The sequence below is a fragment of the Mastigoproctus giganteus genome, chromosome 10, assembly GCF_048544385.1.
Source record: "Mastigoproctus giganteus isolate SK-2022 chromosome 10, ASM4854438v1, whole genome shotgun sequence".
In the NCBI taxonomy this organism is placed as follows: Eukaryota; Metazoa; Arthropoda; class Arachnida; order Uropygi; family Thelyphonidae; genus Mastigoproctus; species Mastigoproctus giganteus.
Window position 1 is genome coordinate 35440005 of NC_143584.1, and position 18735 is coordinate 35458739.

The 18735-nt window shown below is 36.1% G+C and overlaps 1 protein-coding gene across 1 annotated transcript in view; it reads right to left on the reverse strand.

Annotated features, from left to right (window-relative positions):
• Positions 1–18735, reverse strand: part of LOC150078970 (uncharacterized) — a 141359-nt gene that overhangs the window by 89450 nt on the left and 33174 nt on the right. The window contains exons 4-5 of the mRNA XM_090382907.1: positions 17726–17804; positions 6072–6124 (exon numbers count right to left, since the gene is read on the reverse strand). Of these exons, the coding sequence (XP_090239033.1) occupies positions 6072–6124; positions 17726–17804 (132 nt within the window). The remainder of the gene's footprint in view (positions 1–6071; positions 6125–17725; positions 17805–18735) is intronic.

Sequence of the window (18735 nt, forward strand, 5' to 3'; positions counted from 1 at the left end):
GTGGATGGGATCTATCCAGTTATATTAAAGGAGACAGCAAAGGAAGTAAGCAAATCCTTAGCCATAATTATGAGAGCTTCCTTGGACTCAGGGGAGGTACCCACAGACTGGAGATGTGCAAATGTGACCCAAATTCACAAAGGAGGATCAAAGGCTGACACAAATAATTATAGACCTGTGAGTTTATCTTCTGTTATAGGAAAATTAATGGAGGCACTGGTTAAAGAAGCACTGCAGGATCATCTAGACAAGACTTCAGTTATAGCTCGGACACAGCATGGTTTTGTTAAAGGAAAGTCTTGCCTGACCAATTTGATTGGATACTATGATGCAGTCACAAAAGAACTGGATGCAGGGAATAACTTTGATATTATATATTTGGATCTTAGAAAGGTTTTTGATGTTGCACATGGAAGACTGCTGCACAAATTGGAGCAGTGTGGCATTGGAGGCAAATTGCTGCTATGGATAAAGGGATGGTTGAGAGGGAGAAGACAGATAGTGGTAATCAATGGACACTGCTCATCATGGAGTAATGTTACTAGTGGAGTCCCTCAGGGTTCAGTGTTGGGTCCATTGTTGTTTTCTGTATTTATAAATGATACTGATGATGGTATATCAAGCTTAATGTCCAAGTTTGCAGACGATACAAAGGTTGGCAGGGTTGTCAAGGACACTACTGACACTATGCTGCTGCAACAGTATCTGGAAAGGTTGAGCAGATGGGCTGACAGATGGCAAATGAAGTTTAACATTGACAAATGTAAAGTACTACATATGGGGAAACAGCAACCTCTGAGCAACGTATCAACTCTGTGGTACTATACTGACAGTGGTAGAGAATGAAAAGGACCTGGGGGTAATTGTGCAGGCAGATATGAAGTTCTCTGAGCAGTGCAGATGGGCTGCAAGAGTGGCTCATGGTGTCTTCTCAATGATATACAGGAATTTTTCTAGCAGGGATAAGGAGGTGATTATTCCCTTGTATAAGGCAATGGTCAGGCCACCCCTTGAGTACTGTATACAGGTTTGGAGGCCTCATTTCAAGAAGGATGTAGAGCTGCTGGAATGAGTACAGAGAAGGGAAACAAGATTAGTGAATGGAATGGAACAAAGGTGGTACTCTTACAAAGAAAGGCTTAAGTTTCGCAAATTACAGTGTCTGGAGACTAGGCACCAGTGAGGTGATCTGATAGAGGTGTATAAAGTCTTGAATGGTTTGAACATGCTCAATGCTGATGGGATTCTTCCTCTTGCTCAGAATAATCATCTGAGTGGGCATAAATTCAATTTGAGGAAAGAAAGATGTAGGATAGACGTGCGGAAACTTGCCTTTAGCCAGCGGGTAGTTGTTGGTGGAACAGACTTCCATCCACTGTTGTGGAAGTTGATAGCCTAAATAAATTTAAGGCTCAGCTCAGCTGGACAGGTATTTCGAACAAACGGAGGAGTGAAGTGGAACTTTTTTTTTTTTTTTTTGGCTGATGCTGCATAAGCTTGCTTTCTTGCATCATATGCCTCTACTAATGCTAATGATACAATGGTTAAAGACCTAGAAAAATTAGGCAGATTTGCTGAGAAGATGCAATTGAGGTTTAATGTTGGTAAATGCAAGGTTCTGCATTTATCAGTCTTAAATGCAGTAATTCCAGAATAAAGTATCAATTAGGTGGCATCACACTCAGGGTGGTGGAGAATGAAAGAGGTGTAAGGATAACCGTAGAGTGTTACATGAAGTTCTCTGAGCAGTGCAGACAGGTTGCCAGAAAAGTTCATTGACAGAACCCCACGAACTGTTCAGACAGGCTGCCAGAACAGCTTATAGGGTTCTATCAATGATATACATGAACTTTGCCGGGAAGGAACAAAGAGGTGACTATCCTATTTTATAAGGCAATGGTTAGGCTACATCTTGAGTACTGCATAAAGTCTGGAAGCCACATTTTAAGGAAGATGTCACTCTCTTTTGAAAGGGGTGCAGAGAAGAGCAGAGCAACTAGATTAGTCTAGTACACAAAAGGGTACTCCTACCACAAGACTTCAGTTCTGCAAATTACACCATTTGAAAACTAGGCACTTGTGAAAGTGCTAGTTTTCACACCCATCATGTTGTGGAAGTGAGTAGTTTGAATAAATTTAAGGAAGAATTAAACATATTATTAGTTGGGGATGAGCTAGACACGTGAGGTGGGCAGGGGATTTTTTTTTCTGATGCCGTGTAAGCTTGCTTCCTTGAATCTTTTGCCAGTACTACTGCTAATAATAAAATATATTGACTGATCAACCTCTTCAACATTATCCAAGCTAGCTTCTTTTGCACTCTTCACTTTGTATACCATATATATTTTGAATACAACCAGGCCATGGTATTCTCCAAGCTCCATTTACATTTCAATTCCATTCACGAGTGTTTTGGACTCATTTAAAGGAATTATTAAACTAAAATTAATGAATAAATCAAATAAACAGAGAACAAGTAAAAATAGAGTACCTTCCACTTATTAAATGATAATTCAGCTTGGAGCACTGCTATTTGGTGGTGTACTTCTTAACCTGGCAGGTGACCCAGCAGGTCACCAGTTAGTTGACCTGCATATAAAGTGTAGCAAAAACAGTGTATCACCTGACAGGTGCTGAACTTTCCTTTTGATTTTTGGAAAATGTTTTGGGTTTTTTGAATTCTGCTTGAACAATGTTAATATTCATCTTTTTTTAATGAATTGCAACACTTATTATATGAATCTTTTTAAATTAAAAAATTTTAAAACATGCTGTGTGTTGCACTTCCCATTATATAAAAAAAATCTGGAGAAAAAAAAATAAAAAAATATATATTAAAACAAAAACATCAGTCTCTTCCATTTTCTAGTTTAAAAGACTATTACATGCATGAAATTTCAAATGTGGTGCACATATGTTTCAGCTTATTATGTTTATAAATATTATTTAAAAAATTTAAAAAAAAAAACATTCAATACTGTAATTACTTTCAGTTTCAAGTTTTTCAAAATTATTTCAAATTTGGCATGCTTCAAAAAATTTGATCATATGTTCTTTCATGCTGAGAGCATTCATCTTGAGAGAATGTGAGTTTTGTGTTCTCATCTTTACTATATGAAAACAATAAAAAATTTTCAAGAACGACTGGAGTAAGACTAGTATTTATTGATCTAGTGGGAGAAGAAAAACAACCTGTAACTGTAAACAAATGCAGCATTATCACTTTTCCAGTACTATGCCATTCCAAAAAAGCCAAATAGTTACAAAGATGGTGACAGAGCCACCTGATGTATTTTCAAATTTTCGAAGGAAAATAAAAAAATTACAAAACTTTTTAATCATTGATTAGCAGTTAATGTGGGAGCATTATTTCTGAGGATCACCTGGCATTGATCCTCAGAAATAATAACAAGGTGAGGGATGTTTCAAACTGAATATTAACATTAATTTTCATTTTATTATAATGAAATTATTGTTAAACAAAATGTCATTAAACAATGTTTAGCTGTACACATACAATCACACATTTTTACAATTTTTATTTATTTATTTCGTATGATGTGATCAATACACGAAGGAACCAGTTTTTTCTTGCTTCCTTCGTGTATCGTGGCTGGGATATCCAACCAACTGGTTGGTTCGGCACCATCCACTATCCAGCCCGAGGCGGGAATCGAACCCGCGACCTTTGGGTTGCCAGGCAGGCACTTTACCTACCCGGCTAGCCCGGTCGGCATTTTTACAATTGATTAATTTCTACCTGCTTCACATGATATCACACATTTATAAATATGGCATTTTTGAATTTCATTTCTTAAATTTACCATTTTTTTTAAAAGCACACCACTGTTATTTATTACTTTTACAATAAGCATGTGAAAAATGAAATGTTACAAAATCATAAAGGAAGGAAGAAATTTTCCAGTAGCTTAAATATAAAACTTTTATTTAGACAGGAAGAAAACAAAATGCTTATAATCTAATCAACTGGAGCATTATTTTTAAAATAAATAAATATCAGTTTACTGTAAGGGAATGTCATACAATTTTTTTTTTTTTTTTGGCTGATGTTATATAAGCTTATTTTCTTGCATCATTTTCCACTGAATAGATAGGTGTTTGTGGTTTCACTTTTGACCTTCAGTTCCGAAAGTCTGTTATAGATTTATTTAAGATAATGTGGTTACATTATCTGTTTTAGGTTCATTCTGCTGGTTAATATGGACATAGCATTTGAGGAGAAGAGGTCTGCACAGTTATTTGCTTTACGTTTTATGATTTTGTTATTAACTACATTATCAACTATTTCTCGATTGCGCACCGTAATGTTCAACTGAAGTTTGTGTTTCACAAAGCAAATTTCTTGCTTCCATTTAATCAACCAATGAAGAACAGCTATGTTTTTGCAATGTACTACCATTACTTTTTTGATGCCATTGTTCATTTCTTGTATTCTAAGGTGAGATTTAATTTTATACTATCAAGATTCATAGCTAAGTGTTTTAGAGCTAATATCACTGAGCGGATACATTATGTTTAATATCTTATCATTAGCTTCTGCCACTATTAATGAAATTTGTGATACTCACAGTGCAGATTACAAATTTTAGTTCCGTTGGTTGTTTGGTTATTCAGTCATAAGAAGAATTCATTTTTTTTAAATTATATTATCATGGATATTAATAAATTTTCATATGTTTTAATATTTTAATTCATTTTTACCACAAATATTTTTTTTTGTGTATGATTCTTTTTCATTATTTTTAACCATGAAGGGATTTACACAACATCACACTGCTCTTTGTGCACTAATGTTGTGTTGGGACCATTGTTTTCTAAATTTATCAATGATATTGATGAAAGTATATCAGGCTTAATGTCCAAGTTTGCAGATGATACAAAGGTCAGGAGTTGTTATTGACAGTAATGATGGTATGCTGCTGCAACAGGATCTAGAAAAGTTGGGCAGATAGGCTGAGAGGTGGCAATTTAACATTGACAAATGCATAATACTGCATATGAGTAGCAGTAACCCCAGAGTAATGTACTAACTGTGTGCTACACTCAGGGTAGCAGAGAATGAAAAAGATCTGGGGGGAAATTGTGCAGTTAAGTATGACACTTTCAGTGCAGTGCATATAGGCTGCCATAGCAGCTCATGGGGGTCTTGTCAATGATATACAGGAACTTTTCTAGCAGGGATAAGGAGGTGATTATCTCTCTATATAAGGCAATGGTCAGGCCACCCCTTTGTTCCTCTCACCAATCTCATTGCCATTCTATGTACTTGTTCCAGCAGTTCTACATCCTTCCTAAAATCAGGCTTCCAGATGTGTGGTTCAAGGTGCGGTTCTTGAGTACTGCATACAGTACTCAAGCTACTTGGTTCTTACCAAGAGAGGTTTAAGTTCTGCAAATTGCAGTGTCTGGAGACTAGGCACCTGTGAGATGATCTGATTGAGGTGTATAAGGCCTTGAATGGTTTGAGCAAGCTCAATGCTGATGGGATTCTTTCTCTTGCTCAGATTACGCACTTGAGGGGACAAATTTAAATTGAGGAAAGACAGTTGCAGAATAGATGTGAGGAAATTTGCCTTTAGCCAGCAAGTGGTTGATTGCTGGAACAATCTTCCATTGTTGTTGTGGAAGTTGATAGCTTAAACAGATTCAAGGAAGAACTAGAAAAACTTTTGGAGTGAACGGATAGGTGAAATGGGAAGTGGTTTTTTTTTTTTTTTTTTTTGGCTGATGCTGTATAAGCTTGCTTTCTTGCATCATATGCTACTACTAATGCTAGTAGTACACTAAAATGTACATCCACCCATAATTATGTAAGCTCCCTATAGACTTGAGCCTCATCGGCTCAAGACTTTTTAATTTTTGAAAGAGGTCCATAGATCTTAGTAGTTTGGGAACCACTGTGCTAAGCTATAGTGAGATATGAGAAGCTTTCCAGACATTATTATATAATTTTACAAAGAATCTATGAGATTTTACAAAACCAAAAAAGTATTTTAGGGAAAGTGTTAGAATAAGTATTTATTTACTAGACATGTTTGTAAATAACCTACTTCAGCTTTTCTTCCTTGTTTCTCTTTATATTGTTCTGGAGTTGATATTCTCGCTGGAATATAAAAATTATACAATTAGCTTGTCTTCAGTACTGCTACTGAAAGAGAATTTTATAGTAAATACCATTTAAATATGTACAGGCAGTTCTCGCTTTACTAGTTTTCACTTTACGAGTTCTAGGGTTTACGAGTTGCATAGTGCAATTATTGTGTGTCCCATTATTAATTTTTAAAATTTTAAACAGCTTGCAAAACATGGAAGTACTATGAAAAATATTCATGATAGGCTTAACAATTTTTTTTTTTAATCCATGAGAAGTGGTCTAAATGTTGTAAGAATGAAATATAAAAGACATGAGAACAAAATTCTCTTTTTTTTTTTTAAGTAATTTTTCAAATGTATTCACCCTAAAGTTCAATACACTGTATTTACTCGGCAAAGAACTAATCCTTTAAAAAAAAAAAAAAACTTTAGGAAGGACAACAAACCAGGTTTCTACAGCTGTCTTTAGCTCTTCATCATCTTTAAAATGAGTTCCAAGAAGATAAAACTTAAGTTTCTAAATAAATAACAGTCACTTGGGGCAAGATCTGAGCCATATGAGAGATGATTTAATTGTCTAAATCTGAATGAATTATGGCATATGCAACCTGGGCTTTGTGCATTGTCACAGAAAAGCAAACCCAATGACCCAACTTTTGTCTTTTTTCCAAAATTTCAGATCTTAACTTTGGCATAATATTCCCATTATTGTGGGTTGGCAATTACTCGTGTTTCCACTGCATGCTTTCTAATTTGGGCCTCATGATCATATGAATGTAGCCAAGTTTCATCATCAGTCACCAAACAGGATAAAAATCTATCTGGATTAAGCAAGAATTAATTCTAAATTTTCATTTGATAACTCCACTCTGTGATGCTTGTCACAAATGTAACGATTTCTAGGAATCCATCTTGCACAAACTTGGACATTCCCAAATGCTTGTATATTATTTGTTAAAATGGCTCCATGGGAAATATTAAGTATTGTTTTTAAGTTCAGACACTTTAATTCTGTTTTGTAAAATATTTTTCTTTAATGATAGTAACTGTTTCTGAATTGACTGCTTCAGATGGCTGACAAGATTTTGGATCATCCTCTTTTGAATTCTGCCAATCATCTTGCAACAGTAGCATTACTGGGAGATAGTTCCCAAACACTCTAGTTATTCTTTCATGGATTTCTTTAACATTTTTGCCCTCTTTGGTCAAAAATTTGATTACTGTTATTTGGTTTTTTTTTTTAGGAGCATTAGCAACTAAGGCCATATCGCTCCGGGATATGCGGTGGTCATTCCCTGACCTTTCCGCATCCTCCATATTTGGTGGTGACGGGCTCGAATCCCGGTCTAATCAAGAAGCATGTGCCACGCACTGCTGCTCCTTCCTACCTGGCTACAGAGGCACCTATTTGATTACTGAATTATGCTCAATTTGCTGGATATTTATTCTTCTTCTACCTGCCAACACAAAATTTAAATTTTAGAAACTGCATAAGACAATGATGTGCAATTTTTTTTTCATGTTATTTTATAAGACCTTAAGCTATCAAAACAAACTATTCTACACTGCTTGACAAAATTAACAGAACACATAGAAAATGTGGTGTAACTTGTTGTTTGTTGTTGTTTGTTTTGTTGGTTTTTAGGAGCATTAGCAACTAAGGCCATATTGCTCCGGGATATGCGGTGGTCATTCCTTGACCTTTCCGCATCCTCCGTATTTGGTGGTGACGGGCTCGAACCCCGGTCTAATCAAGAAGCGTGTGCTGCGCACTGCTGCTCCTTCCCACCTGGCTACGGAGGCACCTGGTGTAACTTGTGCAGCTTGCAATGAACCGGGATAAAATTTGTTACGGTGGTGTACCAAATGAGGAGACAGTGAGAAACTTTGGACAGGTATAAGGGATGTTTATAGAGGTTGTATAAGAATTACCAAAAAGGTCACATTACAGAAGTCGATACAAGATGCTCGAAAATATGGTCACATGACATTAGTATGGCATATGACCTGCTCCAACAGGCTTGACAGTGGTGAATCATGCTCAACACAAGGGTGTTTCTATAATATTCTGTGGCTGGCAATCAATCCCATGGGACCTCCGTAGCCAGGTGGGCAGGAGCAGCAGTGCGTAGCACACGCTTCTTGATTAGACCGGGGTTCGAGCCTGTGACCACCAAATACAGAGGATGCGGAAAGGTCAGGGAATGACCACCTCATATCCCCGGAGCAATATGGCTTTAGTTGCTAATGCTCCTAAAAACCAAATAACAACAACGACCAATCCCATTCTTCCACCAATGCAGACTTTAGCTAACAAAGTGACCAAGGAGTTGCTGTCAGCATGCAATGTGATGTCCGAGAGCATCCCACATGTGTTTGATTGGATTTTCAGTTTCAAGATATTCCTCCACCACTTGAGCTCTGTGTGCATTGGCATCGTCGTGCATGTAAGGAAAACCTGTGTTAACCGCATCCCCCCCCCCAAAAAGTCACACATAGGGTTCAAGAATCAGTTCTCGGTACCTCTATGCAGTTATGGTATCCTATCAAAAACATGAAGAGGGGGCGTGGCTACTGATCCTTATTCTGCTCCCCACGAGAACACTGCCTGCGCCATAAGCATCTCTTTCTTTGACGTTGGAGAGATGGTATCGCATTCCTCGTTGTCTCCAGATGAAATAACATCTAGAATTTGTTTGTAGGCTAAAACGGGACTCATCAGAGAACAGAACTGTACCCCATTTGTTGGGGCTCCAAGTCACATGTTCATGGAACCAGTTTCGAAGAGCTCTGTAGTGGTTTGGGGTTAATGCGATACAAACAACTGGCTTCCTTGTGTACAGTCCACTTGAATTGAGCCTTTTTAACACAGCAATCTCAAGAGATAGTTGATGACAGGACATTGGAGAGTTCTGTCTTGCTGTTAGAGTCAGTTAGTAGCCTGTTCTGGTTGACATAGCCCTCGAGCAACCTTGGGCAGCTATGCTTGTAATGGTTCCTGTCTCCAGAAACTGCATCCATGGTGCTGGGACGACACCGCATGACACATTAAGTCAACATGCCACTTCGGTCTGTGACTGCCCAGCTTCAAGTCATGTAACAACCCACCATCTCAAAGAATCATCTAAATGACGATGCTCTGCCATCCTGAGTGCTGGAGATGTGGCTATTTCACAGGGCAAGCTAAAAATGGGAATGAAGTGATGTGTCGTCGTGTTTTTATAGGCATGAATAATTTGCATAACGTGAAGCTCTGTAAGGTGGTAGATCGATTTTTATTGGATGCTCGGAATTTGCATGCCAGGATGCCTATTATATCAAATATTCCCCTTCAATGATGCTGCTCACAATAAAATATTTATGAAAAACACTTTATTCTATTAATTTTGTTGAGCATTGTATAATTTAACAAATTTTACAAAGGGTACTAGGAAAGTTTTGCAATACAGCTTTGTTTATTTATTTTTTTCAAAGTAATTTCCTCTACATTCAATACACCTCTCCATCCTCCGAAACCAATCTTTAAACGAGTTCTGCCAAGTTTCACTAGGGAGTAAAGCACACTCGTTGTCCCAAGCCCGTAGAAGGTCCTCATCACTGGAAAACCGCCTCCCTTTTAGCTTCATTTTCACATGCGGGAACAGTGCAAAGTCGCAGGGAACAAGGTCTGGACTGTAGGGAGGGTGCTCGAGAAGTTTCAGTCCTGTCGTGGTCAAATATTCGGTGCAGGCTTTGGCGCGGTGAGCTGGAGCATTTTTGTGATGGAGGTACCAGGTGTCCATTCTTGACTTTGGCCGCAGGTTCTTCATAGATCCCATGACTTTAGGCAGGCATTGTTCAGTATACCACTTAGCTGTGACTGTCTTCTGTGTGTCCAAAACGACACGTTCCACAATTCCACTCGATTTGAAAAATACAGCTATCATTTTCTTCTTTACAGATCGGGATTTTCTGACAATTACGGGTGTGTCGTCATCATCAAAGACCCAAACTTTGTTTTGAGCCTTGGTCGGCAGATCGTAATAGTACAGCCAAATCTCGTCACCTGTCACGATGTTGTTCACATGCCGAGATTGTCCCTTATCAAACTTTTTTAACAACTCCCGGCACCAAGTCACACGTTGTGTCATCTGCTCTTCAGTCAGTTGATGCGGCACCCAGAGAGAACAAAGTTTCTTCACATGCAAATGATCTTGCAGAATTGAACGAATTGCTGGTGTATTTAGGCCCAAAGTATCCTCTATCTGTTGGTAGGTCACTCGCCTGTTTTCGTCAAGCGTTTTCCTCACAGCAGTAACGTTTTCCTCCGTAACTGACGTTCGTGGCCTTCCCGGCCTCTCAGAATCCTCCAGAGTGAAATTTCCCCTTTGGAATTCTCTATACCACCTGAATATCATTGTACGATGTGGACAATCATCATCTAGTGCAAGAGTCATTTCTTCTAAGCACTGGTCTGTGGTTAAACCATGCACGAAATTATACCGCAAAACTGTCCTTATCTCATTTTGTGACCACGATGCCATCGCAAGCACTTTACACTCTCACTACTAATGAATAACTGAGCCCATCGACTTGGCGCGGTGGGTACTATGCACGTATGAACATGTCTCAATATGCAGCAACAAGCAGCTTCCTGTGATTCGTTGTTGCGTCATATTGCAAAACTTTCCTAGTACCCTTTGTATATACAGCAATACCCTGCTTAGCACTAATAATTGGTACCGAAACTATACCGCGTTATGTGACACCATGCTGATTGAGGTATAATTATAATGGGTTTTAATTGAATGCATACCAGAGAAACAGTCTATAAACAATTTGTGGTTGATGGCCAATTAAAAGGTTTTGAAATTAAAAATATTGCAAAAATTTTATTAATGAAAGGTAACATCATTAGAGATGAGAAAAAAAGCTTTGTTTATTTAGGTATTTCAATAATAAAGTCTGGTGAAGTTGTTTCTTCTTTTACTCAGCGTACAAGTTTTTGTAGCATCAAAATCTATCTTGTAAAATATGCAGTATCTTAATGCTACATTCAACATCCGGATCTCCATTCATAATTGCCTTGCAGGCCACGTCAACCCCCCCCCCCAAAAAACTTTCTCCAATTCTTCTGTTGAAAATTCTTTTGGTGCCACTTCAGTGTTATCCACTTCAGAATTGTTTTCCTCTTCTGCATATTCAGAAGAGGAAAACTGCATATTTATTTAGGTATTTCAATAATAAAGTCTGGTGAAGTTGTTTCTTCTTTTTCTCAGCGTACAAGTTTTTGTAGCTTCAATTGTTAATTTCAAGGAGAATTGCACATCTAAGTCATTTGCATGTGAGTCAATGCAGTCACGTACATTGGCACTGTCAAAAAGTTTAAAATCCCAAGTCTTTTCTGATCTTCACAATGTCTTTGGCAATTGTCTGAATTTGTAATTCAAAACCAGTGAAATAATTTGCCAAATGAGGCAAAACATGCTGCCAAACAGAACGCATGTTGTTGACAGTGGGTTCTAGCAAAGATGCAAATATATTTTCAATTGTATTTAAAAGGGATAAAAAATAAATTGTGAAATGAAAATTTATCATTTCGTCTTGTCAGGATGGAATTAAGAATACTGAACACTGCTGCACATTGCCGGTGTCTGCCTGAGGGAATCTATTGGCATATGTGCATGTGAGACAACAGAGTTAGCACTGCAGCACTTAAGTACGTGTTCCTAGGCTACAACAATGCTGCATATACGTAGAGTATGTGTCTAGGCTATTGAAAGAGTTTTAATATGTAAAGTAAATTTTTGACTTAAACTTAATTGAAAACCGTGTTATAGTGAAACCTATGCTGTTTGAAGCTGTGCTAAGCGAGGTATTGATGTACACTGTCCTCTGAACATTTTGATCACCCCCTCATAGGTGTCATCTTCAAAAATTAAGCACATTTGAAGTAAAAAAGGAAAAAAAAAAAAAAAATCATGGCATTCTTAAAAAAAGTCCTACTAATACAACCAACCACTGTGCACAAGTTTGATGTAATGACATCAAACTCTGTCAGAATCTTGATAAAGCATCTATGTTTACTTTACTTATAAGAAGTATCCTTCAAGAATGTGTTTTGCATATATGTAAACTGTATTCTTAAGAAGATTTTCAAAATATGTGATAAATTTGGAGTTAATCCATAACTGATCTAGCAAATGTATTGTAACATATTCCTTTTGCCTTAAAGGTGGTACTTGTGCATATGTCCATTCCGATATTCCCTGTCAAAAACTTGGTAATTTGGAATCTCCTCTTTTTGATCTTCTCTGGCTTAAAATCTCTCTACCTCATTCTCTCAAATTCATCTGTTGTCTCTACCATTCTCCCAACCCCACTAATCACTTGGAGCTCTTCAACTTCCTCTCTTTGCAACTTGACTTTCTTCAGTCTAACTTTTCTAACAGTGAGGTAATTTTCCTTGGTAATTTTAAGGTTCACAAGTACAGCTGGCTTCCGTTTTCTAGTCACACCAACCCAGAGCTGGTCGAGATGCTGAGGCTTTTGCAATTACTAATGACCTTGCACAGATTATTCATTTACCTACAAGAATACCAGACAATCCTAACGATACAGCCAACACGCTTGATCTTTTTCTCACAAACAACCCTTCTAAGTACATGGTCAAAGTAAGAGGTCCTTTAGGCACCTCAGATCACAACTTGGTGATTGTCTCATTTCCAATGGAGCCTTTATCTCATGGCTATTCCAAACTCGTGTTGTTTGGCATTACAAGAATGCAAAATTGGATGACCTGTGAGATTTATTTTCTTCTTTTCCTTGGTCGGATTACTGTTTCAAAACTTCTGATGTCAACGTTTGCTCAGATCGTGTCAGTGAAATTATTCTTGCAGGAATGTAATCCTTTATTCCACAATCCACTTTAAAATGTCTTCCTTTATCTAAACCTTGGTTTTCCAATAAATGTGCTAAGGCTATTCAAGAGAAGAATGCTGCATATTGTAATTGGCTTGTTTCCAATTCTTTAGTTTCATTTTCTGCCTACACCAAAGCTCTCAACAATTGTAAAGCAGTTATTAACCAGTCCAAACTAGATTTTGAACAGGCTAAGAATAGAAAACTTGCTTCTTACTCTAATGGTAGCTGAGCATTCTGGTCTCTTGCCAAAACTATTGGCCACAATTCTTGCCCATCTCTGCTCCCTCCCACCTCTGTCAAAACCAGATGGTTCTGTTGTCACTTCAGCCAAGGATAAAGATGACCTGCTAGCACCCCATTTTTCTTCCAACTCATGTATTAATGATCTTGGTAAAACACCTCCCACCATTCCCAACATGCTTCATTCAATGCCTCCTGTGGTCTTCCGTCAAAAGGATGTCAGAAGGATTTTGACAAATCTTGTGCAGAAAGCTCCAGGTCCTGATGGTATTTCTCCACTTGTTCTCAAACCTGCACTCCTAAACTTACTCCTGTTCTTTGCCGACTTTTTTCACTTTCTTATTCCAAAGGTGTTTTTCCTTCTGCTTGAAAATTTGCTCATATTCAGCCAGTTCCTAAAAAGGGTGACAAATCCCTCCCATTCAATTATCGTCCGATTGCAATTACTTCTACTCTTTCTAAAGTAATGGAGAAATCAATTAACCCCCCCCAACTCTTAAACTACCTAGAAACCTTCTGCCTCATCAACGATGCCCAGTATGGATTCCGTCAGTGTTGATTCACTGGTGATATTCTGGCTTATGTTACCCATTTATGGACAAATTCAATGGAAAAGTTCGGTGAAACACAAGCAGTTGCTCTTGACATTTCAAAGGCTTTTGATTGTGTTTGACATAAAGGTCTTCTAAACAAGCTTTCATCTTATGGTTTGCGAACTGTTTTTTGTAATTGGTTATCCAGTTTTCATTCTGATCACTCACTGAGGGTGATGGTAGATGGCTCTGTCTTCTCACTTCTCCACCAATGCTAGTGTTCCCCAAGGTTCAGTTCTTCCTGCACTCTTTTCCTCTTGTATATTAATGACCTTCTTCCATTGACTGGAAATCCTATCCATAGTTCTGTCAATGATAGTACACTGTATTCCACTTTCCATTTTGAGAAACCTTGCCCTGCTCATTCAGCTTCAACTTCTTGAATAAAAAAAAAAGGTAAAGTGCAGCCATTATCAACCCACTGCAGGATGGAAGCCTCCTCAACAATTCATGCTGAGGGAAATGGACCATAATCTGCCATGCTGGTCCAGTGCGGGTTGGCAGATTGACCGTATTCAGCAGTCAGGGGTTGTTGTTTTGGTTTTTAGGAGCATTAGCAACAAAGGCCATATTGCTCCGGGATATGTGGTGGTCATTCCCTGACCTTTCCACATCTTCCGTATTTGGTGGTGACTGGCTCGAACCCCAGTCTAATCAAGAAGCATGTGATACGCACTACTGTTCCTTCCCACCTGGCTACAGAGGCGCCCACAGTCAGGGGCTTGAACCCCGGTCTACTCAAAGAGTGTATGCTATTGCACTCCCACTCCTGACCACTCGGCTACAGACACTTCTTGAATATTCGCTACCAATTCCTTAAATGTTGATCTCCAGGTATTTCTCCAGTGGGACAAAGACAACTTAGGTGATTTCAATCCTTCTAAAACTAAGTCTTGTCTTATATCTTGCAAAAAGAATTCTTCTGCTCCTATGCTTATCTTTGGTTACACTCCGATTTTTAGGCAAGTCGATATATCACTTTTGGGGATTATCCTGACTTCTAATCTCCCTTGGCACAAGCACATTACAAATATTGCTTCTTGTGCATCTAAAAGGCTAGGATTTCTCTTTTGCTGACAGTGTTACTTTTCTTTCAAATGTTTACTCTGTACAAATCCCATGGAATATTGTTTCCACATCTGGGGCAGGGCCCCCAAAACCTCTCTCAGGCTTCTAGATTCCACTCAAAAGAGGGCAGTAGGTTAATTAATGATGCATCTTTTATGAAATCTCTCTATTCTCTGTCTCATAGATGTTCTTTTTCTGTTGCATGCCTTTTATATAGATAGTGTTCTTCTATAATTTCTGCTCTCTCTACCAAACTAGTCCAAACGTGTGCTGCAACTAGTCAGCCTTCTTTTACTGTCCAACTTCAAACTCACAGAACCAACTCTTCTTCCTCATTTATTCCTTCAACTTCCATTTTTTCTGGAACAACCTCCCTTCAGACGTATTTTCTGATAATTATAATTTACAAAAATTTTGAAATGTAATATCAACAAGTATCTTCTTTCATATTCTCAACCCTTCAACCAATACACAGTACTAAGTACTACAGGTTCTTATACCTCTTGTGACTGGCAATTTTTAAAAAAAAATTAATGAATAAAGTGTGGCTTTCCAAATGACTTCAATATTGTTATTATTTTAATATAAAAATAATCAAGCCCATGTCCACAAAACTTATCCTTCCAAATTCTATCAATAAAAAAATAACTGATAAAAACACAGTAGAAGAGGATACCCATAATCATTAAAATATTTAAATTTTTTAAAAAAAGACTTCTTTAAATTTCTTTGTGATACTCTTTCATTCCTAAATGTAAGGGATCTGCTCATGTCATTTGTCAAAATTTGAAAGGTCTCAGAATTAATGAAATAAGTGTCATCCTGTCTTGAATTAAATGTACTGCAAATTTACACAAAAATCACAACAAAGACTACAGTACAAAATTCAAGAATCATCTATCAAATTAAAGTCCCTTACTTTGGAATTGCCTGATACCCACATGAGTTCACTGCTTGATTGCTGCTTGTAGTAAATTTACAATACATTTTATTCAAGAAAGATTGCACTTATTTCATTAATTCTCAAATTTAGACAAATGACCTGCTAATATCTCAGATTTTAAATAAATTTTGAGCAAAGGTCAAGTGGACTCCTCCAAATCCCTGCATATATAACCAAAATATAATCATACACAAATTTTAAAAAGCATTTTTATTCTCATATATGAAATATTTAGCCTCAAATTTGAAGGGATAAACATACACACACCAATTTTTACAAATCAAAAATCAGAACACTAAACATGATTTGGCTTAAGCCAGAACAATCTAGAACAGTGGTTCTCAAGAGTTCTTTTCTGGTGGCTGCAAAAATGGCCACAAGATTTAGCTAGTGGCTGCACAATTATTTTTTTTTTTTTTATTAAGACATTTATTTTACCTATAAAAATTATAGTTAGATGGAATTTATATGCATATGACATAGGAATAATAAAATTCCTAAAGTGATTGTAAAAACTAATAATAAGTTATCTAATTTAAGATTCTATCCTGAAGTCAGCTGAGAAATATATTTTTGAGTTTTGTAGAACAACATCATGCAAATTTGTAACTACTGTAATATTTTGTTATTAAACTGCAAATATAAAAACAAATTAAAAAATATTGGATGGGTGGTAAAACACCATTATGTGGTATATAAGTTTCTAAATTTTCTTTTCGACAAATATCAGCAAATTTTTGTCAGTATTTAAAATAAATGTCTCATACCATTGAATATCGCTTTTATAAAAGTTCATATGATATTTTATTGTATATAAATTAATTTTTTTTAAATGTTGAAATTTAATAAAAAATTGTGATTTTTATGAAAATTGTCTGGTGACTGCACAGAAATGTCTTGGTGGCCACATTTGGCAACCGTGGCTGCACTTGAGAACCATTGCTCTAGAACTGTGTTGCAGCACTATCTAAATGTTGTTCTGAACTTTTTTTTTGAATTAAAGGTAACCAATGTTTGTCATAGACTGCAGCAGGTAAATTACATATGCTGTCATGATATAAAATAAACTGTATTTTAAACTTCTTTGTTTCTTTCCTTTATTTATTTCTTTTGTTCAATTATATAATTACAGTGGTCCCTTGTAATGATGTCTTTGATTAACGATGTTTTGGTTTGCAATGTGCTTCCCATCCCATGCAGTTGACATTTCAATTTGACATTTCAATTAACAATATTGATACAATAACATTTGAGCATTATTTTTGGCAAAAAAAAAAAAAAAAAAAAAGGCACTTGTAAGTCATGCATTCAGTCATCATTTTTTACCATTCACAAGCCAGTCAACTCTAAAGTCATACAGTCATGTTTATCAGTGCTTGTAGTCCATTTCTCTTTTTGTTTATTTTGTCTTTTCAGTGTTAAGTACCTATCTATGATTTTCATAATTTTGTTGTGATTGTGTAAACCTCTCTCTCTCTCTCTCTCTCTCTCTCTGATTTTCGTAAGTTAGTTGTGCGTTTAATATAAAATAAATCAATAGTAATGATCCCAAAAGTGAGATGAAAGAAAAGAGAAGCAATAAGAGGCAATTTACAAAATGATGATAAAAAATTACCAACAGATAAAAATAAGTCTCTACCTATTGTAAAGACATTCTAGATTACAAATTAAAATAGTTTTTTATTCTATGTTCAAACGTTTTTAACAAAATCAGTTCTGAAACTTTCTGATCCAATCTGATATATAAGATGAAAAAAAAAAATAAATAATAATAAAAAAAAAAAATATATATATATATATATATATATATATATATATATATAAATTAATAACAACTACACAGCTTCTAGCATTCATGACTTACTTTTTGATAATCTCTGCTCTAGAAGTTCAATTTTAGCTAATTCTGCATTTTTGGATTGATGCATTATATGTCTTCGTCTCTGGTAAAGGACAATAATAAACATTCAAATAAAAGTTTTAATTTAATCATGCTATATTGAATAAACAGAAACTATTAAAAAATAAAAAAATATTCAACTGAAACATAACAGCATCACTGAAGCAGCAGTAAGTTGCACAAAATGGCTACCAAACACATGCAGGCCTACAATTCAAGATAGAATTCCCTATATCAGAATACCTACCTATGTACTGTTATTTGTAAAGGCACCAAATGTCTGTGTGACAACAATTAAGTTAAAAAAAAAAAAAAAAGTTACTCATTATAATGTATTCTCCAAGCAAATCAGAGATTCTTGGAATTATTTCAGAATGACTGCTAGCAATAATTTAAACTCAGTTATACTTAATAAATGTAAACAACTTAGTTTTTGCTAAGTTGTTTACATTTATTAAGTTATTTCTAAATTTGATAAAAATAAAGAGTTGCAATTTAATATTAAGTGATTAATTTATTTAATTCTAAACTTTATTTCTGGTGATTTCTTAATTATAGTCACAATGTCTTCACTTCCATTACTTTTTTTTTGGTCAAAAAACCTCTACCTTCCAGCTGGATTTCATTTTACATATATATATCAATAAATAGTATTTATGTGCTAAACTAATTAATTCATTGTACAAATGTTATAAAACTGGTAAAAACATTTGTTGCAATCTACTAACAGGCTGTATTATTCAAACATCTCGTTCGGTTATGCAATTTTGTAATTAAAAATTAGTCTATGGTTAATATTATAAATGATTTCTCATTCAGATCATTTTTAATGGCATGGGATTATTTTTTCACAGATGCAGAACTTATCAGCAAGTTTATGTAGCAACATATATTCAAGAACATTTCAATAATTTAAAAATGTTTCTAGTAGTTAAATTAATAGTTAAAATGTATAGAAATGCTGTAGTAAGCCT